The following is a 27,834-nucleotide window of genomic DNA, read 5'->3' as shown; positions in this document are numbered from 1 at the left end:
CGTTTTTAAATTAATTGACAATGTCTAAAGATGGTAAACAATTAATAAAGATATATTCCAAAAAGCTGCAAATATTTTAGAATAAGGGAAAAGTTGATTGTTGTGAATCAAACTGGTTTTAATCTACTAAAAACAAATCTAGGATACTTAATTTGGACGAAAAAATTTAAAAAAAAATTTACGTTTTTTCAAAGTGATCCAAAGGTACAAGGGATTAAAAAAAGTTGATTGGTGTTTATTAAAATGGTTCAAATTGACTGAAAACGATTTTAAATTACTTAACAAAGTCAGAAGAAGACAAAAAACTAATAAGGATGTTTTCCAAGAAGTTTCAAAGGTTTTAAAATATGGGAAAAGCTGATTGGTATTAATCAAACCGGTTCTAATCTGTTAAAACATCTCTAAGATATTTATTAGAATGAAAAAATTAAAAAAAATGATTTTGACGTTTTCTGAAAGTGTCCCAAAGATACAAGGGATTATAAAAATTTATTGGGTTTGTCAAAATGGTTCAAATTGATTGAAAACGTTTTTAAATTACTTGACAAAGTCGAAAAATGTTAAAAAAATTAATAAGGATGTTTTCCAAAAAGCTTCAAAGGTTTTAAAATATGGGAAATGCTGATTGGTGTGAATTAACTGGGTTCTAATGTATTAAAAGCATCTTTGATTTTTAATTCGAATGAAAAAAATGGTTCAAATTGATTGAAAGCGTTTTTAAATTACTTGACAAAGTCGAAAGATGGTAAACAGTTAACCCTTCCGCGTGGAGTGCCGTACACGTGTACGTCATGCATAAAATTATTTCTACTGCGGAGTGCCGTACACGTGTACGTCATAAGATCGCATTAGAGTAGATAGCATAGAGTAGATCGCACTCCCGCATCTCACATAGTAATTGAATTTTTTAACTTCCACGCGGAAGGGTTAATAAGGATGTATTCCAAAAAGCTGCAAATATTTTAGAATATGGGAAAAGTTCATTGTTGTGAATCAAACTGGTTCTAATCTACTAAAAACACATATAGGACACTTAATTTGGATGAAAAAATTTAAAAAAGGGATTTTAACGTTTTCTGAAAGTATCCTAAATACAAGGGATTAAAAAAAGTTGATTGGTGTTTGTCAAACATAACTTTCGTTTCGACCTGTTATCATTTTCTGCTATTCAACAACTTTATGAATCTCGTTTCGGTTTTTGCTTACATAAGAATAACAATTTATAGCCTAATTACAGTAATGCAAACACTCCACATAATAATAACAAATTCTATCCTTAAAAATAAACGAGTACATTTGTTAATAATAATAATAATTTATTGTCTCCAGAAAATTACAATATTACAAAAAAGAGCAACATTATCCATAACTAATCTAAATCCGACCCTTTTGCCCAGCTTTTCCCTGTCTCCTTGCTGCCACCACCTCCCCCATCCATCTCCTTCCCTCCGCCCTGTCCCCCAACACCTACATATCTTCAATCCATCACCTCCTCCTTTAACTCACTACACTCCATCAGCAGATGTATCTGTTGGCCCTTTCTTCATTCCAACACCTAAACCTGGTTACCAACCTCTTCCCCTCTTCATCACCCTTCGTCATCAGGTACTTTGGTAACCCTCATCGCCGTCCTCTTCTCTTGCATTCCCACATTTCTGCTTTCCAGTTGTTTCTACATCTCAATTCTCTCTTTTCTTTTCTGTCTGTAGCACTCCTCCAAGATTTTACAATGCCCTCTACCTTTCACCCTCTCCTCAAAACGCTCCGCTCGCTTACCCACCCCCACCTTCACATAATCTACCTTCATTTTTCTACCTTATTTATCTACCTGGTCTGCACATTCTCTAACAGCCCTTGCTCCTTTTTTTCCCGTATCTCCACCCCATACATCATTACGCTTTTTATCAAGCTCTCAAACTTTAATTTCCTTTTTCCCCCATATTTCCCAAAAATCTTCTCTTTATCACCACACCTCTCCCATAACCTTATTCGACCTTGCAGCCAACATTCTAACATGTCCTCCCTCCTTATTATTCTCTTTAAATCTGTACCCCAAGTATGTGTACTCCCTTATTTCCTCGATGACCCTCCCCTCCCATCTCCAGTCGTCAGTCTTTCTTCGTCCCCCATCTGTCCCCGAGCAATCTGTCTTCTTTCTCTGCAGGGTTCAAATCTATTAAAAGCATCTCTAAGGATGAAAAAATTAAAAAAATGATTTTGACGTTTTCTGAAAGTTTCCTAAATATATAAGGGATTTTAAAAAGTTTATTGGTGTTTGTCAAAAAGGTTCAAATTGATTGAAACCGTTTCTAAATTATTTGATATAGACGAAAGAAGTAAAAAAAAATAATTAGGATATTTTCCAGAAGCTTCAAAGATTTTAGATAATTTTTTCAGTGACTTCCAGTCTATATAGAATACACACCAAGTCTGACTTTTGGCATGGGTAGTAGAAATAACTCAAAATATTGATTTTTATTAATTCTACAGCTTCTTATAATTAATAAATACGAAAATAAGCGAAATGCAATCTTCAAATTAGCGCCATTTTGTTTCTTTTGATGTATTTATGTTTATTCAACTTAAAACGATAGCTTGAGATGTATATTTTAAAAATCCTATTTGATTATTACTTTGAGATCGCGATTTTAGACTGGAATCCTCCCTTAAAGAAGAAGTAATTGTTTTTATCTTTTTAATCTTTTTTTTTTTTAGTCATCTGGTGATTACGTATTAGAAAAAATAAAGGAATTAAAATTAAATTTTGAAGCCCTCGTTCATTCCTCGCAAGAATACACTTTAAATCTTGGTAAAATGCTCTTGATGGGATTTAATGGTTTATTTCAAAAAGTTAACGTCGAATATAACAATTTAATGGAAGTCCTTTGCACCTTAGAAGTCCCTTTGGCGTGGAAAAAAATCGATCATGTCAAAGACGCAAAATCTTTAGCCGCCCCAACTTTAAATCCATCGGTTAAAACGATTCTTGAAGACATCTTCTTAATTAAACGAATTCAAGCGATCGCAGATTTCTTTAATATCTGCGTCGAAATGTGCCAAGGTTTTAAAGGCACCGGTCAAAGCGTTGTTTTTAACGACGAACAAATTATTAAGCCAGTTCGAAAATACATCGCCGATTTTATTGGGAGACAATTTTTGGGGGTTACAACGGAAGTTTTAGCCTACTCAATATGTTCTTTGTTACAAACGTTGGGTTTAGATGTAACTAATGAAATCGAACAGAAAGATATTGGTGCTGAAAATAAAGTTCCCTTAGATGAATTATCCCATAAAGGATGGGGATCCTTTGTTAAACACGGAACCTTCACCCAAAACGTTTTGGCGCAAGCCTCTAGCTTAGAAACAAACATGAGAACAGCTTGGGAACGGATGCAAGAACCCAAAAAATACGACCGAAACTTAAATTTATTACAATCATCGTTAAAACGATTACAAAATCAAGTTATGATGACAAATTGGATGTTCGAAGATCTTTTAAATCAACATAATTGGTATCAAAACGGTTCGATAATTAATCGCAGCAAATTTATACTCGATTTAAAAAACGAATCGTCCGCTTTAACTACGGTTCAATTGAAATTAAGCGAAGCCCAGGAATTACAAAAACCGCTAATAAACAGCGTTGAACAACGTTTAAAATGGGCATCCGGTGCTAATCCAGATTTAAACGAAAAATTATCCAAATTCGAACTCGCTTTAAGCGCGTACGAAGAAAAGTTAAAATCCGAACATCAAATAACCAACATTGTTTTAACCACGTGTCGCACGATTCTCCAACATGAAATGTTAAGGAGCCATACGGCCGAAACGAAAGCGTTCGATCAATTATTTTTAACAACCTGCGAAAAATGGCGGGTTGTGTGCCAATTTAACTCGATGAAAGTCGAAAATGTAAGCGAAATCGAAGAGAACATTATGAAACTATACACACCTAATCTTGAAGGTAACCCGAAATGGCTTAATGTGATTTCAGAAAAAATTTCCGATATAATAACCGGAACTCAAAGCGAATTAGAAGATTTAAAAAGCAACAAACTCGTTATTATTAGCGACATCATATCAAATATCGATAAAACCAAACCTTACTACTCCGAACATTGTAAATTAATGACCGATTTTAAATCCCTTATTAAATCGATGGCAAAAATCGAAGAATACGCAAGCGAGGCTCAATTATTCATCATTGATTATCGTAAATATATCGATCATTTCTCAAATATTTTCACGCGAACCCGCTCAGAGATATCGCGCGAGGACATTGAAGCCGTCCGTTCGAGCGTTTATTACCTGAAAGATCACACCGCAACAATTTATGAGAAACTATTGAATTTGGAACAACAGGAAAATGGTGGTCGCGTCGAACAGTTGAGAGAGACAAGAAGAGACAGTCAATCGAAAAATGTTAAACAAGAAAATACGCGTGGTCAACAACGGAATGCTTATGCAGTTAGCGTTTGGCGAAGAGTACGACAGAAGTTGGAGGGAAAAGATCCGGATGTTGGGAGAAAATATACAATCCAGGAGCAGGTAAATATTATTTATTAACTTTCCAGTACACGTGTTTATACAGTGCATTTCAAAAGTAATGGATAAATTCCATAAAATTATTATAAACAATTTATGAAAAAATCGCTGAAACGGGTCTAACGATTTAAATTTTTAAACGAGTTATGACGTCATCGAAGTTTTTTTGTTTTTTTTAAATGGAACACCATTTTTTATATCGGAATCTGAAAGAGGATTTTTTTTCTGAATTATGTACAATAAATATTAATATCGGTTACATAAGAAAATTTTCGAGAAAAGTTAATTTCAAGTTTCATTATTTCCCATTCATTTCATATAAAAAAATAGCAGTAGCCGTGCGTAACCATGGCAACCAATTGTTTTGATTTAAAATTTCCAAGTGTCAAAATTCGATTTGAAACAGTTTATTGTGCGTAATGAGATTATTTTGTGTAGTATTGTGGAGTATCTTGTGTTAATTCTTGTTATTCATTATTATTCGCTGTTATTTGTTGCTATTCATCGCTATTCGTTGTTATTTTTTGTTGTTATTTGATCTTATTGTTTATCTATTATGGGTTATTTTTTAATTATTGACTGTTCGATAAGTAAGAAAGTAATAATGACGCTTAATGAAACTGAAAGAATCGAGATTCTTATGGTGATTGGTTTCGGAAATAGAGTCCGAACGTATAACGAAGTCCGTGCGTTGTTTAACGAAAATCGTCTAAACCGTACTCCAATATCACTATCTACAATAAGTCGAAATGAGAGTAAATTTCGCGAATTTGGTCATGTACGAGATAAACCTAAATCCAAATTCATTACATCCCATTATTTGGCTACAGCAAGATGGCGCGCCTCCTCATTATGCACTAGTTATACGAGAATACCTCAACCAAAAATTTCCCAATCGGTGGATTAACCCCTTTAGATTATTTTCTTTGGGGTTATTTAAAATCTAAAGTTTATTTTAATAAGCCTGATAACCTAGAAGATCTGAAGCAAAAAAATTGAGAAGAAATTCAATTAATCAACGTTTGTTCAAGAAACGTTCGTCTCCCGATTAAGATATTGCCTTGCTTCATGTTATTTTTGTAAATTTAAAGTTTAAAAAAAAGTTTAATTTTTGATATCTTATTCTCTGTTTGCGTTTTTTTACATACATATATGTGACCTGGACTATGGACTGGACTAGTGATGTAAAAAAAGTAACTATTCGTTACACGAGTACTCGTTACTCCGCGCGATTAGAAGTAACAGTTACTGTATCATATCGGTACCAGTTACTTTAAATCTAACAGTTACTTTTTTCAAAGCTGGCTAAGTATTGTCGGATAGGCGAAATCGACTTACATTGCAATAATAAGCTGTAATATCTTTTATTGTTATTTTAATATTTTTATTTTATTTTATTATTGCTTGTTTTATAGAAGAAGTTTTGTTTTCCATTGTTAATGTGTTACTACTTTAAAATATTTTTGTTATATAATAAGAGAAACGTAAGTTATTAATAATTAAGAACAATTCTTCGTTATAATATGCAGTGAAAAAGTAAATCTCATAACCTACACTCTATTTTTTGATATTAGTGCACAGTGCATAGTAGCGTAACAAACACAATATAATATACGTACAGTATTTATTTTCAAAAATAAGTGTAATATAAAATAAATGTATGTAAGTATGTAGTCCAACTTAAAACGACTAGGTACTCTATTGCAAACTAGTACTCGAACCTCGAACGCAAACGAGTACTCGAATGCAAATGCAAACGATTACTTGTAACGAGTATCGAGTACAAAGTAACGAATACTTTTTCTGAAAGTAACGGATAGTTACAAATACTAAAAAGTAACTAAACTTTACATCATTAAACTGGACTAATAGTGTATAGTGCTGTCTTTTCAATGAACTTAACCTCAGCTTCGCAACTATCTTCGCGGCTGAGATATTTGCATCGAAAGTTTAATGTCTTTAAATTAGAAACGCAAAATCTAAAATTTAATTTTAGATTTTTTTTTTGTAGAAATAAAATTAAATTTTCGCCCCTTTTCGTAGTCCAGGTCACATATGTGTTTGATACAACAAGCTATTGCTACTTCTTTTGTATCTCAAGTACAGGGTGGTTCAAATTCGATATCCGATAGGCTATCTCGAAAATGAGAAGAGTTAGAAAAAAGTAGCTTACATGTCATGATCTCGTTTTTTGAGAAACTGCTAATGCCGAATACCTCAAAGCGCTATCGTCTTTTGTTTCCCCCCTAGAGGCCAAAACTGAAAATATCGTAAAACCAACAAGTGCAATTATCTTGGTTATTATTATAGGTGGAGGTTTATAACTAAGACATTATATGGACACTTTTTTTACAGAGAATTTGATGACGTAGCCAAAAAAATTTTTTCGGTTTTAGATTTTGAGATATGACAATGTTCGTTTTTTTTTAAATGGAAACAACCACTGATTATTCGCTTATTAAATTCGTTATTTTTTTCTGATTACAAAAATATAGGGTTTGACAGGTCTATTTCTTATTGTTTTAGAATAAAGCTAAAAATAAACTTTTTTTTTGTAGTGTCGTCAAAGAAATTAAATTTACAGTTTCCTGTACAGGGTGTCCCAATTTCGATGTCCGCATAGGCTATCTCCGAAACTAAAAGAGATAGAAAAAAAGTAGCTTACATGTCATGATCTCGTTTTTTGAGAAAATGTTAATGTCGAAAACTCCGAACAGCTATCGTCTTTTGTTTTCGCCCTATCGGCAAAAACTGAAAAATTTGCGAAAACGACATTCGCGAATATCTCACTTATTATCAAAGATGGAGTATTATAAATAAAACATTATATGGGCAACTTTTTACGAAGAATTCAGTGGCGTAGGTAGAATTTTTTTCCCATCTTTTATTTTCGAGATTTTAGACGTAACTTTATTTTTTTAAATGGAAACCATAGTTGGCTATGACCTAAAATAATTTGTTATTTTCTTCTGATAACAAATATATATAGTTTGCGGGGTATATTTCTTATAGTTATTGAATAATTAACAAAAAATCATTTTGCTCTATCTAAAACTAATGTATGTATTTAAAAGTTATGTTGCTATGGTATAACCATACATACTATGATGGCACATAATGTATCAAATACTTGCTTAAGTTTGTATTTAAAAATTCGATAACAACTCTGGCATTATGTGGTGGTATGAAGCACCAGGATATTAAGTGTCAAAGTGTAACAAAACTGAATAAAACTTTACAATGAATTTCGAAAATTATGAAAACTGCAACATGATGGAATGCTATATGTTATCAGATAAGAATGCGACGTTAGCCGCGGAATTATATTTCACAAGGTACCCAGAAAGAAGACAACCGCACGTGAGAACCTTCAGCCGGTTAGCAGAAAATTTAATAGATTTTTGGTCCTTCCCCAAACCACGTGCAAAAACATACCAAAATGACCGGCAAGAGGATGAAGTCAATGTGTTGGCTTCACTTGCGATAAATCCATCAACATCTTGTAGAGAAATTGAACAAGACGTCTGACCCAAAAGCCGCTGCTCCCGAATGTGAAAGAAAAATAAGTATAAACCATACAAAGCGGGGCTAACGCATTATTTACGTGTCGGAGATGTCAATCTAAGATTAGAATTTTGTAGATGATATTTAGAAAAATTAAATAATCTGCTGTTTGTTCAAAATGTCATCTGGACGGATGAAGTCTCTGAGTGGTCAAAGAAGATTAGGGTTCAATGTATGGTGTGCGCTTTTAGATAATAGAATTTTGGCATATAGTATTTACCATAAAAACTTAAACTAAGGTAAATACCTCAATGTATTAAGGCAGCACATTGAGCCTTTGGTCGACAATTAGCCATTAAATATGTCTCAAATGATATATTTTTAATATGACGGAGCACCAGCACATAATGCCAGAGTTGTTAGTGAATTTTTAAATACTACTACAAACTTTGGCAATAATTGGAAACAATGTCTTTCATCATGGTATGGTTATCACCATAACAACAGTTAAGTTTTAAATACATACAGTAGTTTCAGAAAGAACAAAAAAAATGGTACATTATGTTCCATCATAGTATGTATGTATGGTTATCACCATAGCAACATTAACTTTTAAATACATACAGTAGTTTTAGGTAGAACAAAATGAATTTTTATTAATTATTCAATAACTATAAGAAATATACCCCACAAACTATATATATTTGTTATCAGAAGAAAATAACAAATTATTTTAGGTCATAGCCAACTATGGTTTCCATTTAAAAAAATAAAGTTACGTCTAAAATCTCGAAAATAAAAGATGGGAAAAAAATTCTTCCTACGCCACTGAATTCTTTGTAAAAAGTTGCCCATATAATGTTTTATTTATAATACGCCATCTTTGATAATAAGTGAGATATTCGCGATTGTCGTTTTCGCAAAATTTTCAGTTTTTGACGATAGGGCGAAAACAAAAGACGATAGCTGTTCGGAGTTTTCGGCATTAGCATTTTCTCGAAAAACGAGATCATGACATGTAAGCTACTTTTTTTCTATCTCTTTTAGTTTCGGAGATAGCCTATGCGGACATCGAAATTGGGACACCCTGTACATTATAACTAAAAATTAAAAAAACATATTTCTGATATTTGAAACAAATACATTTGTTGAACTATTTAATTTATATTTGTTTTACACAAAAGTTGGAATAGATTGCATTATTTCACATTTTTTATTAATATTTAATATTATTATTAAATGACTTAATAAATTATTGATAGATGGCGGTCATATATTTTATACAGGTGTTTCGGTGACTCGGGGAACAAATTTAACCACATATACTAGAGTGAAAATGATGACGATTCATTTAAAAAAAATTAGTAAATGTCTTCAAATTTCAAAGATACAGGCCATCAAAGTTAGGAAATTTTAACACATTTTTCTAAATATCTTAAACACTATTTACAGTAAAGCGCTGAAATTTGGTACAGTATTCAATGTGATGTAAAATCGTTAGGTAATTTATGAGTTGGATTGGTCCGCGGAAACAATGCTATACAGGCTGTTCCTAAAGTTTGTTTGCTCAGAACTTTTTTATTCTATCATAACCCTACATTTATTTTTGCAGTTTCTAATAGTAAATTTAGTTTAGAAACTTTTATTACTCTTAGATAATATTGATAAAAATTACCGTTTTCGTGTTAAATACAAAAATGTTGGGTTCCGATTTCAATAATAGCACTAAAAAAAGAAATCTGAGTTTTTGAATATTTCCTTTAGTATTTTATGTACTTTTTTTTATTATTCCTGTAAGTGTTGTCTTTTTTTTGTTTATTTTTTGTTGATTTTTAATTTATTGTTTTTGGATTCTTTTATTAAACCAACTAAAACAAATTAAAAATGTGATTTAGCTAAATCTACACTTGGACATGTTGCATACATAATAGTTATGACAGCTCAGTTCGATTTTCACTTGTCATTGCCAATTCAGATTATTTATTTATTTAATTTTTTTAGTGTTATGGAATTCGGAGCCTAACATTTTTGCATTTAATACGAAAACGGTGGTTTTTATCAATATTCTCTAAGAGTGATAAAAGTTTCTAAACTAAATTTACTATCAAAAACTGCAAAAATAAATGTAGGGTTATGATAGAATAAAAAAGTTCTGTGCAAACAAACTTTAGGAACAGCCTCTATAGCATTGTTCCCGCGTACCGATCCAACTCAAAAATTGTCTAATGATTTTACGTGATATTAGTTTACACTGTACCAAATTTCAACGCTTTATCATAAATAGTGTTTAAGATATTTAGAAAAATGTGTTAAAATTTCCTAACTTTGATGATCTGTATATTAGCAAATTGAGGATTTTTACTAATTTTTTTTTTACATGAATCGTGATCATTTTCACTCTAGTACATGTGGTTACATTTGTTCCCTGAGTCACCGAAACACCTTGTATATAATTCAAATAAACATAGCAACATTTGTTTGTATTCAAAAATGTTCTGAAGTGTCAAATTAAAAATCCTGTTTTTTAAGATGGATCATGAAAATTACCAAAAGTTTAACATCTTAGAATGTTACATATTAGAAAATAAAGTAAATTTTATATAAATTTTTAGTAGAAATTTTTTTTAGTTGGTAAATTTAATTTCTTTGACGACGCTAAAAAAAAGTTTATTTTTAGCTTTATTCTAAAACAATAAGAAATAGACCTATCTGGCCCCATATTTTTGTAATCAGAAAAAAATAACGAATTTAATAAGCGAATAATCAGTGGTTGTTTCCATTTAAAAAAATGAAAATTGTCATAATATCTCAAAATCTAAAACCGAACATTTTTTTTCACTGCTAAAAATTCTCTGTAAAAAAGTGTCCATATAATGTCTTAGTTATAATACTCCACCTATAATAATAACCAAGATAATTGCACTTGTTGGTTTTACGATATTTTCAGTTTTGGCCTCTAGGGGAAAAACAAAAGACGATAGCGCTTTGAGGTTTTCGGCATTAGCAGTTTCTCGAAAAACGAGATCGTGGCATGTAAGCTACTTTTTTTCTAACTCTTATAGTTTCCGAGATAGCCTATTCGGACATCGAATTTGAACCACCCTGTACATGGTGTATTTTAATGGTATAAACTTACCTTCTTCAATCTGACGTTTTCAGTACTTAAAACTTCTTCTTAAAAGGTATCTAAACAAGTTAGATTAATACTCAGTATTGTTCGCTATAATAATAAACTTTTTGTTGAATTAGATTTACTGAAGCCTTAAGAAAAATTTCCTATACCTGAAAATCTTACATTTTGTCATTGATTTTTTACTTTTGTCCAGCCAGAATCGGGATTCAGCCCAGTGTGCACCGCAATGCATTTAGGACCGCTTTTATATTGGCGCTATTATCCGAAACTACTATTAAAAGTTTGTTTTCTATTTTCCATATAGCAATGACTCTATTTAACTCATTTTCTAAATTTGAAGCTGTATGTTGAACGGGCAAATTAGAACGCCCAAATTATCGTTCATATCATAAATTATATTTTATTAATGTTTTTAATAAATTTAAAATTCTGTTTGTAGGTTGAACATGTAATCAGAGAAGCGACAAGTCTTGATAATTTGGCCCTATTGTACGAGGGGTGGACACCATGGGTTTGAACGGCGACGAACGAAAAGCAGTTACCCTGCCTGGATCTCTCTCTTGAGTAACAAAACGCATCAAATAAAAGGGCGTCCGTGTGCAAACAAAAAATAAATAAATAAAAGGGCGCGCCACGAAGCGAACAGCAGCGTCTCCGTCGTCTATAACTTTACTAGTTGTTGGAACCCAGTCGCTTAGTTTTATTGCTGTTGCAAGAATAATTACAACTCTACCTGTTACAATTACAACTGTCGCAATTGCTGTAGCATGTATCCCAAAAAATATCCAACAAATCTCTTAAAAAAGAAAAAAAATTGAAAAACTAATTAAAAAAAAAATAAATAAATGGAAGGAAATTATGGATGGGATGAAGTAAGTACTTATTAAGAAGGGGGGGGGGGGGTTTGTATTTTTTTTGGTGATTAATAATAATAATAATTTTAAAAAATGGGAATCAGCAAATTTTTGCAATGTCAATAAAACTATTCCACTTGCTGATGCCGTATAAACACGTAAAGTTAATGCTGCTTTTAATTTTTAATTGTCGGAGTGGACAAGGAGTAACCGCGTAAAAAGCGGTTCGTTACCCGTAAAAATGTATGTGGGGGAAAACATCTATCAAGTTTTTTTCATAATCATATCCATAACTTTTTTTGATACATTTTTGTTTATAATTTTTGTTATGATTTCAATCGATCCATCATAACTTTTTCAGTCCAATAGATAAATAGAACAGGAAGTATGATGTATGAAAATAATACAGTAGACGAGTTAAAAAAAATCTTTAAATTAAAATTAAAACCATCACATAAATTTCACATATTATTTCTTTTTGTTTCTCTTAATATGCAGCAGCCTATAACAATTTATAAAAATTCAGCCATACACGACAAAATTACCATTGTAAAGCAGTTATTATTTTCTTTTATTTTAGTGTTAACCTATGTCTATTCCATAAAAAAATATTACTCCTTATTTCCTAGAATATTTTTATCTTTTATTTAACAACGGTCTATTGTTTGTAATAACTATTAAAAAACGGATACAACAAGAGGAGAATAGCGGTAAAATTCTTTAGGATGGAACAAGTTTTTTCATTTTCAGCGGGCAAATGGATGGTAATAAGAATTTGTAGTGTTGATGGTGAATGTAAAATGATTTTCTTGCCCCTTTTTAATATCTAATTGGATTCTATTACACTATTCTTTCTTGTAGTAGTTGGTATTAAATATAGGATTTTCTGTCAAATGTTATTGTTTTATTCTCTGAACACTTAATTCAAAGTACATTTTATCACCTTTATCCTAACTGATAATGTCAAATATGATTAAATAAATTTTTAGGGGGAGATTTTAATAATTTCAGAAAAATTTGCGGTACAGTATCTTAGAAATATTTATTTATTTATCCCAAGTGGGTACAGAAACAGGTCGAACCCAATAATACTGTACGACAAACAACCAGTTTTATACAAGTTAAATTACAGTTCATAATAATTAATTAATAATAATGCATTGGCACCGCCATTGGTTCTAGGATAGAAAATCAAAGCAAAGTAATCTCTGATGAACATATAGAACCGACAAGATTAAATGCGCTCAATTCTAGACTCGAATCGTTCAACGACACTGCAAAAGTTGAGTATGTTTTAGACTTAAAATATGGTAAAAATTTAAAAGAACTCTCTCAGTTTTTTAATAAATATACTTAGGACCATCAGCTAAATCATTACTCCATTTTAACCTGTAGTGTCGTTCAGTGTCGTCCACTTTACATCTTTATTTTCCGTCGTTTTAGTTTTTTAAATCATTTTATATTGTGACTTTTATTATTTTTTGACTATTTAGCTGATGATGATAAGTATTTGTCGAAACAGGTCCTAAGTATATTTATTAAAAAACTGAGAAAGAGTTTTTTTAAAAAATTTGTACCATTTTATTTTAAATCATACACCTCAGTGATTATGGATTTTTTAGAATAAGTTTTAGACATTAGCAAAATAGAGAGTTCTAATTGCATCAATGTTAGAAAAAGCTACGGTTTTGGAGACAACAGTATCAATATGTTTATCAAATAATAATTTGCAATCAAATGTAACACCCAAATCTCTAATAAATGAGACACGTGGCAAGTTCTAACCAGCGACGCTATAATTGTAGTGGATTGTGTTTTACCCTCCTACAACAAAAAACATGAAGATTATTTAAATCAGATTGCAATCTAGAACAATCAACAGGTGAGGAGATACGGAAAAAAAGTTTTAAATCGTCAGCATTAGTGATGGAACGGAACGGATAGTGATTTTGCGAAAAGCCGGATACCAGATATTCGGCATCCCCTTCGGCCGGATATCCGGTTACCCGGTATATCTATCCGGCCATTATGGTTATAACTTCTGGTACATTTCTGAAGTGATACCCTATATTGCCACATTATTGCGATATTTGAATAAAAATGAAATTAATAAGAAAGCTGATAAGATATATCAACTTATTTGGATTCAAGATACAAAATGAACTTTTTGATGCTGATTTAACTAACGAAGCAACTCTAAAAAGAGGATATTTTAATTAATAATTGGTGATATTTCCACAATGATCCTTGAAGAAATAAATTTTATAGCGAATTTTGAAAATTATCGATGAAAATTGCAACATCGAAAATTTTATCAAAACTTCAAATATTGTTTTTTTAAAAACTAAAAGTTATTTTTCAAAACAGGTTGGTTCATTGGAAAGAGGACACTTTTATTAACATTTTGGGAAATTTTCATACTCATATTCCTAGAAATGGATTTTATACGAATATTTAAAACTTAATCGGCGAAAATTGCAAAATTCGAAAAAATTATCGATCATTTCAAAAATTTATTTCTCAAAAACTAAAAGCGATAATTCAAAACGGCTTGTTGCATTAAAAAGAGGATACTTTAATTAATAATTGGTGATATTTCCACAAGGATCCTTCATGAAATTAATTTTATAGCGAATTTTGAAAATTATCGATGAAAATTGCAACATCGAAAATTTTATCAAAACTTCAATAATTATTCTCTAAAAAACTAAAAGTTATTTTTCAAAACGGGTTGGTTCTATAGACACCCATAAGGTGTCTTATAAAAAACAATAAATAAATAATATATATATATATATAAATAAATATAATAATAATAAATTAAAAGAAAGGGAAATAATTATAAAGGGACGATTATAATATTTTATAATCATCCCTTTATGGTCCATTACTAAGGTTTTATGTATAAAAAGTATTTCCCCATCGCTTTTATTTTATGAGTTATAATTGAGTTAATTTTCGAAAATCAACAATTTTAATTTTTAATCGATTTAGAGCTTATAAATATAAAATGGTAATAATTGGGTTGAATCTTTTTATGGATCTAGTCTTTATGGTGCATTACTAAGGTTTTATGTATAAACAATATTTCCCCATCGCTTCTATTTTATGAGTTATGATTGAATTAATTTTCGAAAATCAACAATTTTGATGTTTAATCGATTTAGAGCTTATAAATAAAAAATGGTAATAATTGGGTTCAATCTTGTTATGGATCTAGTGTTTATCGCCCATTACTAAGGTTTTATGTATAAAAAGTTTTTCTCCATCGCTTTTAGTTTTTGAGTTATGATTGAGTTAATTTTCGAAAATCAACAATTTTGATGTTTAATCGATTTAAAGCTTATAAATAAAAAATGGTAATAATTGAGTTCAATCTTGTTATGGATTTAGTCTTTATGGTCCATTACTTTTATGTATAAAAAATATTTCACTATCGCTTTTAATTTCTAAGTTATAATTGAGTTAATTTTCGAAAATCAACAATTTTGATGTTTAATCAATTTAGAGCTTGTAAATAAAAAATGGTAATAATTGGGTTCAATGTTGTTATGGATCTAGTCTTTATCGCCCATTACTAAGGTTTTATGTATAAAAAGTTTTTCTCCATCGCTTTTAGTTTTTGAGTTAAGATTGAGTTAATTTTCGAAAATCAACAATTTTGATGTTTAATCGATTTAGAGCTTATAAATAAAAAATGGTAATAATTGAGTTCAATCTTGTTATGGATTTAGTCTTTATGGTCCATTACTAAGGTTTTATGTATAAACAATATTTCCCCATCGCTCTTATTTTATGAGTTATGATTGAGTTAATTTTCGAAAATCAACAATTTTGATGTTTAATCAATTTAAAGCTTATAAATAAAAAATGGTAATAATTGGGTTCAATCTTTTTATGGATCTAGTCTTTATCGCCCATTACTAAGGTTTTATGTTTTTAAAAGGTTTTTCTCCTTCGCTTTTAGTTATTGAGTTATAATTGAGTCAATTCTCGAAAATCAACAATTTTGATGTTTAATCGATTTAAAGCTTATAAATAAAAAATGGTAATAATTGAGTTCAATCTTGTTATGGATTTAGTCTTTATGGTCCATTACTAAAGTTTTATGTATAAACAATATTTCCCCATCGCTTTTATTTTATGAGTTATGATTGAGTTAATTTTCGAAAAACAACAATTTTGATGTTTAATCGGTTTAGAGCTTATAAATAAAAAATGGTAATAATTGGATTCAATCTTGTTATGGATCTATTCTTTATCGCTCATTACTAAGGTTTTATGTATAAAAAGTTTTTCTCCATCGCTTTTAGTTTTTGAGTTATGATTGAGTTAATTTTCGAAAATCAACAATTTTGATGTTTAATCGATTTAAAGCTTATAAATAAAAAATGGTAATAATTGGGTTCAATCTTGTTATGGATTTAGTCTTTATGGTCCATTACTAAGATTTTATGTATAAAAAATATTTCCCTATCGCTTTTAATTTTTATGTTATAATTGAGTTAATTTTCGAAAATCAACAATTTTGATGTTTAATCGGTTTAGAGCTTATAAATAAAAAATGGTAATAATTGGGTTCAATCTTTTTATGGATCTAGTCTTTATGGTCCATTACTAAGGTTTTATGTATAAACAATATTTCCCCATCGCTTTTATTTTATGAGTTATGATTGAGTTAATTTTCGATAATCAACAATTTTGATGTTTAATCGATTTAGAGCTTATAAATAAAAAATGGTAATAATTGGGTTCAATCTTGTTAGGGATTTAGTCTTTATGGCCCATTACTAAGGTTTTATGTATAAAAAGTATTTCCCCATCGCTTTTAGTTTTTGAGTTATAATCGAGTTAATTTTAGAAAATCAACAATTTTGATGTTTAATCGATTTAGAGCTTATAAATAAAAAATGGTAATAATTGGGTTCAATCTTTTTATGGATCTAGTCTTTATCGCCCATTACTAAAGTTTTATGTATAAAAAGTATTTCCCCATCGCTTTTAGTTTTTGGGTTATGATTGAATTAATTTTTGAAAATCAACAATTTTGACGTTTAATCGAATTAGAGCAGTAGTTTCCACTAATCAAAATCGATCGAAGGGTTTAAAGTAACTTTCCTTTTTTTTGCTCTGAGGCCCAGATATAGATATTTCAGATTCATGATTTTCTTGGCGATCGACTCAAAACTGCTTTGCGATCGACGTTATGGACACCACTGCGCTATACGGTGGCACAAATGGTTTTACACCCGGTTTTAGATGAAGAAACGATGGCTTTTTAGTGGTGTATTTAATATTTATGGCTATCTCTAAAACTAACGAAGATATTGACTTGTAAAGTAGGTGGAAAAACGAGGGTAAAAGTTTGTTACTGTCGTTCTCAAAACTGCATTTGCCAAAGTGAATGACAATTTTCAAATTCGCATTTAAACAGGTCTCAGAAAGAAACATCACTAATACATATATTTATTTTTCTAAATCAGTTATTTTACTGAATTATAGTAATCCAACTCAATGGATTAAAGGGTATAATAATGTTAAAATAATGCATTGGAAATGTTTTTTTGGATAAAAATGTAAATTGAAGGATTTAAAATGAATAAATAAAACAAAGAGAAAAAATTTCTTGCTCATTTCTTTTGTATTGAATATACCTATATCTAGAACGATAATACGGACAAATCGCTACTTACAAAGACGTTAACATCTAAATAATTATTACTAGTAAATTGTTTTTTTGCTTCTCAATTATTTATATTACACATAATCGTCCATTTTTTTTACATTCTAATGAACTTGGTATCTAAACGCGGTAGTTTTTTTCTCGATAAAGATTTAAACATTAAAAAAAAAATAAGAAAAAAAAACAAACATTTACTTTCACAGACAAAAACAGAAAAAAACAGGTTTGTAAAATAATCATTAAAAAACTTTTTTTTAATATTTTCTATTGCGAACTAAATAACACATCAACTTCTTTATTTAAACACGAACGCATTCTTATTTAAAAAGTTGTTATACATTGCACTTATTGAAAAGAAAAAAAATCGTACAAAAAGAAGAGAGAGAGAGAAAGAAGAAATATTATTACTTAAAATTTAATAATGTATCATTTCGACTTAACTTAAAGCAGTCACGTTGTGTTTTTTCTATTTATTTATTTATTTATAAGTTTATTACATTTTTTTCTCTTTTTTTTAGAAGGAATTTGGATCTCAAACTAAAATAATCTAAAAACGAAACGAAAAATGGCTGTACATTATTAAATAATACAGAGAAAAAGTATGGCACATATTTTATCATTTAATTACGTTTTTAATTAATTAAAAGAAAAACTAGCGTTGAGCATTGAGCATTTTGAGGTTTACCTTCAACGTTTATTTTGAATTAAACGTTCACACAAACGCGAGTTTTAAGTTTAAAGTTTGAGATCCAATTGTGAAAAATGTTTTTTATGACCAATATTATTCGATTCATTTTTTTTTTGTGTTAACAATAAGCTTATGTTATTTAATATAATTTATTTTTAATTATATTAAATAAATAAGTAGTTAGTTTTTGTTGTCTTTATAATCAAATTATTTTTGTACAAAATATTAATTAATAAGCAGAAATTATCGAATAATATCGATTACTTCTTGTTAAATGCAAAAAATCCTGAGGGGGTGTAGCCCAACAAATTAATAAACTGTGTAAGAATTAAATAGTATAAAATATCACAATATTCTTTTTTTTATTTTTAAATGAACTGAAGAAAAAAAAACTAAATTATTTATACATTAAAAAAAGAAAAGGAAATTTTCTCTCTAAATCGAGATTACTTTTTATTAAATAATGAAGAGAAGCAGATGTAAAATTAAAAAATAGACTAAAAAATTCTCAAAAAAAAAATCTCTTTTTTTATATATATTTATAAAGTCTCACCTTCTTTTTTTCCCTTACGCTTTTTTTTCTAAAAGTTATTTACAGCATAATTACACAATCGTCACAAATTTACAAAAGTGGCTATTACAATTTATTTATTTTCTATTTACCATTTTTTTTTGTTTGATGAAATGCTTATCAATTAATAATTAATCAATTAACGAAATTTGAATGGAAAAAAGATTTTCTTTTTTAAATTTATTCAAAAAAACAAAGAACAAAAAAGAATATTAAAAAAAAAAAATAAAAGTAGGAAAATTAATAATGTATAAAAAAAGAAATTAAAGATGTACGTTGTTTGTGGCACAAAAGGAACATAAAATACTTTTAATTTAATAATTAATTAAAAATAATATGTTTGTTTGGACGTTGAGACGAGTTTTTTCTTTTTTAACAAATATAATAATAGAAACAACGTTAATTTAAGTACCATCTTGGTGCAACGTCCAAATAAACAGCGAAATTAAAAAAAAATCATTGTACATTTTCGCTTTTATTTAAGCAATATTCTTCTTATTATTAATTAATTATTATAATCTGAATTTTTTGATTTGTCATGAATTTATTATAACTAGAAATAAATAAAGTAATGAATGAATCAATTATTTATGTTTATGTGATGTTTTATGTAATAAGAAAAATATTGCTAAAAAAACATGATTTCTTTCCTCTTTCTTTCATTTTTTCTTAATAAATTTATGTATAATATTTATATGTATATATATAATCTATTTTTTTTGTATAATATATATATATAACGTGATTTTGGCAAATGACATTTATGTTACATAGTAAAAAATATTTATATTTATACGCGCAATTAACTTTTTTCTTCATAATTAATTTTTTTCATTTCTTTTCTCGTTATTTTTTTATTTTAACGCACGGCTGGCTTAAAGCTCGTCGAAGTTGAGATCACCGCACTCGGCACTTTTAAAAAAGTTCTTTTAAAAAAATTTGTGTCTTAATGGTACATGAATTAAAAAAAAATTTCCCAATAAAAAGTTTTATAACTTTTATAAAACTTCTTATTTATTTTTTTAATTATGTGCACTTCATTTTTCGAGACTTCGTTTAAGATAATCCTCCTCCAACTTTATTTTCTTCTTATTTTCCTCAAATTTTGAATTATTTCTTTCATTTTAAAGTTCTCATAAAAAAATTTTAAAAAAAGTGCCAGAGCACCACCACCAAAAAAATTAAAAAAAAAAAAAATAAATCATAATAAAATTCAAAATAAAATCACAAGATGTCGCTATGTGACACTAATAATCGACCGAGGGGGTGCAGTAGCTGCAGCCGTTGACGTTTTCGTCGTACTGTCTTTACCATTAGTATCGGGGGGTTCATTTTTCACACACTGTCCTGTCAGCTGATTAACACTTAACGGATTGTTTATATCATGAGGGTTCGTACCGACTGGATTTCGAGGTGGCGCGGCCACGACAACTTGATGTATAGGTGGAGGTGGCGCCGTCGGTAATTTGTCGTACGTTGGTTCGTGGGGCGTTAAAGGACTCTGTAGCATATACGGACTGGAGACGCTCACCGATGGGCTTGCAACGCTCGTTGAAGGACTTGGCAGAACAACGCCACCAGGACTTGTTAGGCTGCTTAATGCGGATAAACCCCCGGGGCTTGAAATCGACTGGTTCAGACTTTCGGTGTCATCGTCAGGTGGAGTGTGAGCTTCGCCCATGCTACCACAACTTCCCAGGTTATCATCCGATTGGTTACCGTCGTTATGGTCCCCGGCTTCCATGTATCTTATACATTTCTTTTTACGTCTGCAAATAAATATAAGAGAATAAATATTAAAAACATATTCGTTAAGCAATAACAAAAAATTAAATTTAATGTGATTCTAAGAAAAAAAATTTATTTATGGATTCGTTTAAAAAATCATGCAACCTGAAAATATCAACAAAAAATTATTCATGCTAATTTATGTATATCATTTATGAATCCATGCAATCCTAAAATAACTAGAATATAAGTTAAGTTTACCCCTTAACGCATTTATTTACTTATGCTCCTAAATGTTGAGCACATTTCTTAATTACTATGATCAAATCTGTAATACTGACTCAATCATATCTTTTTTTTTAAGAAAAAGAGACTATTAAGGAAGTTTTAAGAAGTTTCCATAAATATCCAAGTATTTTCAATGATATATATCATCTTTTGAATATATTCAAAATGTTTGCAAAAATTTCTTGATAATTTATAATGATTTGATACTTACAATATCCTAGAACTTGTAAGGATATCTACAACGTTGTAAACATATCCAGATTATTCCAAGGATATTTATAGATGATTTTCAGAAAATTTTCAAGAATTTATCTCAGATATAAAATTTTCTAAAAATAGCCAAGATGTTTTAAAGTTATCTAAAGATTGGTCACAATTTAGAGACTACTAAAAATATGTAGGAATTTCTAAAGTTATCCTGAGATAATAATCTAGAACTTTTAAAGATATTCAAGAATTATTTAAGGATGTCTAGAATCTAGGATATCGTTCCACGTTATTCAAAAGATATTCATGGATATCTAAACATTTACAGATGATTAGCTGAAGATTTTCAAAAATAGAAAATAATTAGGGAATTCGTCTTTGAGTAACAATTCAAAGACTACTAAGAATATATCTGAGTTAAGGTTATTTTGAGGTTCAAAAGAAATGTCATGTAATCACAAAAATTTTTCTAGATAATTCCTAACGATTTCCTAGAATATCAAGCAATTGCAGAAAACAGGATTTCCTGAGAATTTATCGGATGATTAAATGATTTATAGAGTTTACTAAGAATATGAAGGAGTTCTATTTTCAGGTTATTCCAGGTATATCTATAGAAATTAGATATTTAGGCGAATATTTAAGAATTTATAATAATTTTCATGGAATTACACGGATTTTTAATAATAATTAGAAAAAGAATAAAAATTTATATGGAAATTCAAGGATTTTGAACGATTACCAAAAGATTTTCAAACATTTCCAGATAATTTAGAAAAATGTATCTAAATATTGAAAGATTACCTAGAATACCTAGGAATTTCTAAGGATATCTAGATATTCGCAATAATTTTTAAGTTATACTAGAGATATTTATGGATGTCCAAACAGAAGATAGATGAGTAGCAAAAGATTTTTAAGAATTTATAAGAACATAAAATGATACATAGAGTTTACTAAGAAGGGATTATTAAGAATTTTTAGTAAGTTTCAGGAATTACTAACAATTTCCACGAGATTTTCAAGGATTTCCAATACTACCTAGAAATGACCTTTCTAAGTTTCTTTTAGCATTTTTAGGAAGTTTTTGAAATTACTACGAAATTACTACAATTTTCAGGGAGTTTCCGTAGTTTATAGCTATTCAGGAGAATTCAGGAGAGTGTAAATAATTTTCAGCAGATTTCCAGAGATACTCAAGATGACTTTCAAGGATTTTGAGAAAGTATATATGAATTTCCAATAATACTTACAGATTACTAAGAATATCTAGGAGTTTCTAAAGTTATCTTGAGATTATTTTGAAAAAGAATATAACGTCGATTGAGTTCTATAATCAAAATACATATAAAAATTTCGTTTTCTCAAAAATTTCCACATAATTTGTAAGGATTTCTAATGATATTCAAGAATTTCCAAGGATATCTAGAATTTAGGATCCAGGTTATTTCAAAGATATTAACGGATGTGTAAGTATTTACAGATGATTTGCTAAAGAATTTCCAAAGAATAATTACGAATTTCGAATGTTACTTAGATATTACTAAAAATATCTCTGAGCTAAGATTATCTTGAGGTTTAAAAGATGTCATGGAATTACAGAAATTTGGAATGATTTCTAACAGATTTTCAACAATTTCTAGATAATTTGCAAAGATTTCTAATGATTTCCTAGAACATAAAGGAATTTCTGAGGTTATATATTATGACTATTAATGATTTCCACCAGATTTTCAAGGATTTTCAGAAAACATTTACAGGGTGTTCCTGATAATCTATCGGATTATCAAATAATTCATAGAGTTTACTACGAATATTTAAAGCTTCTATTTTTAAGTTACTCCAGGAATATCTATGAATATAGATGATTTGTGAAAGAGTTTTAACGATTTTCAGAGAATATTTATGAATTTCCAATTATACTTAGAGATTACTAAGAATGTTCTTGGGTATCTAAGATTATCCTACAATTTATAAGAATTATCACGAATTTACAACCTTATTCTATAAAACTGTTAATTCTATAAAAAATATATATAAAATTTTTTAAATTTCTACGATTTATAAAAGTTTTTGAAGATTTTCAAAAATTTACGATATATTCAGATTACCTGGGTTACTGAACAATTTTACGACATTCATAAGAATTTCCAAATAATTCCAGGGATTTTTAGGAAATTGCCGATTATTTGGGTTTTCTGGAAATTATTGCCAATTTTTAGGGATTACTGCTCTTTCATAAGATTTCCAATGATACTTAGAAAAACCAAGGATAACCATGGAACCTAAGAAAAATTCTTAGCAATTGAATTTTTCGGAGGTTCCATGGTTATCTTGAAATTTACAGTAAGTAAATAAGATATCATTCTATAGGCATTCTCAAAATTTCTAAATGAATTTAGGGATTTTCAATTATTTCCAAAAGATTATCATAAAATTTGTAAGGATTCGTAATGATATTCAAGGATATCCACGAATATATAAAGATATCTTGTTATTCGTACCAATTTCCGGGTTATTCTAAGAATTTCTGTAAATTTTCAGACATCTTTAGACGATTTGCAGACAATTTCTAAAAATTTCCTAAGATTTTATCAGATTATTGACTGATGCATAGAAATTACTCGAAATATGAATGAGGTTTTAAAGCTAACTAGAGATCAATAAGAATATTTGTGGAGTTTCAAGGATTACAAAAAGAATTTTTAAGATCTTCAAGGTTTCTAATGATATATTGAGATTTATAACGATTTGCATAGAATAACTGAAATTTTGAACGATTTCCAGATAATTTGTAAACATCCCTAATGATATTATTCAACGATTACCTAGAATATCTAAGAATTACTAAAATGTTCGTAATTGTCACGTATTTCTAGGGATATCTTTAGATTTCCAGATATTTATAGATGATTTACAGGAGATCTTCAAGAATTTCTGAGGAATTTATTACATTTTCATAGTTTACAAGTTATATCCAGAACGTTCTAAGTGTTCCAAAGTATTCTTTTTTGGTTATCTAGTGATTATTGAGAATTTTTAGGAAATTTCAGATACTATTCATAATTTTCACAAGATTTTTAAGAGTTTGGAGGCTCTTAAGTTATCTTGAGATTATTGAGAATTGTTAGAGATTATTAATAGTTTCCACAAGATTTTTAAGGATTTCCAGAAAATAATTATGAAGTTACAAAAATATTTAGAGATTACTAAGAACATTCACGAGTTTCTAAGGTTATCTTGCGATTTATAAAAATTTTCATGGAATTACACGGATTTTTAATAATAATTAGAAAAAGAGTAAAAGTTTATATGGAAATTCAACGATTTTGAACGATTTCCAAAAGGTTTTCAAAAATTTCCAGATAATTTTCAAAGATTTCTATAAATATTGAAAGATTACCTTGAATACCTAGGAATTTCCAAATATATCTAGATATTCGTAACCAGTTTCAAGTTCTACAAGAGATTTATGGATGTCCAAACAGAAGATTTTATTAAGAAACAGAAGAGTTTATTAAGAATTTTTAGTAAGTTTCAGGAATTATTAACAATTTCCACGGCAAGATTTCAAGGATTTCCAATACTACCTAGAAATAAACTTTCTAAGTTTATCTTTTAGCATTTTTAGGAAGTTTTTGAAATTACTGCGGATTTCGACAACTTTTTTAATGACTTCCAGGAAATGCGCAAAGTATATCTAGAAATTTATGACAATTTTCAGGGAGTTTCCGTAGTTTATAGCTATTGAGGAGATTTCAGGAGAGTGTAAATAATTTTCAGCATATTCCAAGAGATAGTCAAGAATTTTGTAGATTATCCAGTTATTTCTAAAACTATTTCGAGTAAGAATTTCTAAGTTGTTACAGATTTTTACGTATTTTTCAGTATTTATAGATAGTATTCTAAGAATATCCAGGAATTATTAAAATTATCTGTAAATTTATAAATAATTTAAAAGGCCGTCAGCGTTTACTGCGATTTTTACAAAATTTTCAATGATTTTCACCAAATTTTTAAGAATTTCCAAAGAACCAAAGAGTTTTCAAGTATATTAGATGTTTCTATGAATTAATGTCAAGGATTCCAGCAAATTTGTAGTCATTTCCAATGACCTTCCCGGAGTACCTAGAATATCCAGAAATATCTAAGAATATTTAAATATTCATAAGAATTTCCAGATTTTTGAGAGATTTCAACGAATTTCCTCGTATTTATAGATAATTTGTGGATGATTAAAGATTTTCAAGGATTTCTTAATAGTTTATAAGAATTTCCAATCATATTCAGGGATCTGTAAGAATTTCAGGGATTACTAGGGATTTCCAAAAGATTTTAAATGATATCCAGAGAATGTACAAGTTTATCTAGAGACATAAAAGAAGTTTCAGAAACTTTTATAAGTACTTAAGTGTGATTTCTAAGTTGTTCCAAGGATTTTTATGTATTTCCAAGTAATTGTAGAAGATAGATATTTAGAGATCTCTTGATGATTTAAATGTGGAAACATCTCATCCAACTTAGTTTCTTGTAAAGAAATTATTAACAATAATTAATAGATATTTATGCGTTAAGGGGTTACAACATGCATTTTCTACAATATTAAATAATTAATAAATGTTTTACAACAAAAATCTTTTAAAATCTAATGATCATCACAAATGGTTGCTTAAAACAGGATTACTATTAAAATTTATTTTGTATTGTAACCATTTATGACTCATTCCATGTAATAGTTATAATAAACAAAAAGACACACACACAATTTATATAATAAATTAAATCAAATTTGGAACTTCAAAATGAAAAAAAAAATACATCAACAGAGACACATGGACTGACCCACTTAAACAAAAAGGACTTTTTATTAAAAAGTCTTAAAGATTGACGTAAGTCGGTTCCTGAGGCGATTGGGCAGCGGCGGCGCCGCCCGCTGCGTGCAAGAGTCCGGAAACGTGGACCCCGGAACTCCCACTTCCCAACGATGTATTCTCCGGGCTAAACAACAATTGTTAACAAATAGATCTGTACAAAAAGGGGCGACACACTCTCACGAAATTAAAACAAAAAATAAATAAAGTAAAATATTCTTGGAAGAAAAAAACGTACAGAAAGAAAATAAGAAAAAAATAAAAGTAACATCCAAAACAATAAATTGGGAGGGGGGAAATAAAGAAATTAAAGTAAAAAGAAATTTTAAATAGATTATGCAAGCGAAAGAATCGAAGAAAAAAGTTTGTCATTTTAAATTAATTAATTAATTTTTTTTTGGGAGAAATTAAAGAATGAAAGAAAATGCTTTTTTTTTGGTGCTTATCAAAAAATCAGAAAATGTGTCTTTTAAAAAAATCTTATTCGGTCTGTACGGGTAATTATATTATTGATTTAATTTTGATTACATAATGCATGATTTTTAAAGAATAAAAAATGTGTGCCCCTCTCTGAACAAAAATAACAAAAAAAAATTTAACAATTGTTGTTGCCCCAAATACAAAAAAAAATAAAAATTTGTCCAGCGTCCGTGGACGTTAAAATGTGTGTCAAAGGTGCAAAAAAACTAACTAAATTGGCCCTTTCTTTGTGGGAAGACACATTTTCTGATTTGATTGATAAACATTCTTATTATCGACGTAAAAAATCGTTACGATTAAAATATACCGTGTCTCCCTTAAATTAAATTAAATTAAATTAAATCAAATCAAAGGAATGTAAATAAAATAATAGGTTACAATAATAAACTTCGTGGTGATCGTTTGTTTTCAACATAAACTTAAAATAAACGACAACGACAATAATAATAATAATAAGAGCGTAATAAACATAGTCTTTCCACATAGATAAGAAATACCAATTTACAAACGTGATTCATTAGCAAAAAAAAAATAATCAAAAAGAAAATAGATAAAGTAATAATCGCGAAAAAATCAGCATTTTTTAGAAATTAATATTAATAATGATAAACGTATACTAATATTAAAAAAATAATAATATTAATCAGTCTTTTAAACATCTTTTAATGAGAAACGAAAAAAATTAATTATTAATAGAACTTTTAAGAAAACTTTTTTATTTTTTCAAATGAATAAAATCAAAGCACTAATTTTCGCTTCAATTAATGAATTACTATCTTTGAGATGCGGAAATTCCATATTTGACATTCGAAATGTTGCCAAGTTAACCGTTTTCCAACACTTTTCTTCATCATACACGTGTAAGACGTTGCTCCGTCCTATTAGAACCATGCTCTTCAGTTATAATTAAGTTCAGGCACCAAAATCTAAACATAATGTTGTATTTTGGCGATAATTCCTCACTTCATAAACGTAGAAAACCTCACCAACAGAACGCAAAAGCTCGTAAAAGTAATGTATTCGACATATGAACCTCAAGCAGAAGAGAAAATTAATCAGTTCAATAATCTACTCTCAAGTGTTGTACGGATGCGAGGCCTTTAGCCATTAAGAAGAGCGTTAAAAAGTTCAGTAGAATGCAATATAGAATACTGATTCAAGTAAGCAGCTCCTCTATAGAGAAATTTTACATAAAAAGGTCATAAAAGGAATGCAGTTTTTGGGAAAACGTATTATGACAGCAAAACAATACAACGAATGATACAAGAGTGGGACACTGGCA

The 27,834-nt window shown here is 29.1% G+C and overlaps 2 protein-coding genes across 4 annotated transcripts in view; one reads left to right on the top strand and one right to left on the bottom strand.

Annotated features, from left to right (window-relative positions):
* The window catches only part of LOC111419737 (serine/threonine-protein kinase Smg1), a 37,003-nt gene extending 24,073 nt beyond the window's left edge, over nucleotides 1-12,930 (top strand). The window contains exons 5-6 of the mRNA XM_023052597.2: nucleotides 2,716-4,548; nucleotides 11,622-12,930. Coding sequence (XP_022908365.2) covers nucleotides 2,716-4,548; nucleotides 11,622-11,699 — 1,911 coding nt within the window. The 3' untranslated portion in view covers nucleotides 11,700-12,930. The remainder of the gene's footprint in view (nucleotides 1-2,715; nucleotides 4,549-11,621) is intronic.
* Nucleotides 12,931-17,658: 4,728 nt separating this feature from the next.
* The window catches only part of LOC111424736 (transcription factor pangolin), a 169,586-nt gene continuing 159,410 nt past the window's right edge, over nucleotides 17,659-27,834 (bottom strand). For all 3 annotated transcript variants that reach the window (XM_023058410.2, XM_023058392.2, XM_023058401.2), the window contains one exon: nucleotides 17,659-20,747. In XM_023058410.2, coding sequence (XP_022914178.1) covers nucleotides 20,216-20,747 — 532 coding nt within the window. In that variant the 3' untranslated portion in view covers nucleotides 17,659-20,215. The remainder of the gene's footprint in view (nucleotides 20,748-27,834) is intronic.

Source organism: Onthophagus taurus, chromosome 1 (genome assembly GCF_036711975.1).
Source record: "Onthophagus taurus isolate NC chromosome 1, IU_Otau_3.0, whole genome shotgun sequence".
NCBI lineage: Eukaryota > Metazoa > Arthropoda > Insecta > Coleoptera > Scarabaeidae > Onthophagus > Onthophagus taurus.
This window is presented reverse-complemented; position numbering and strand designations above follow the sequence as displayed.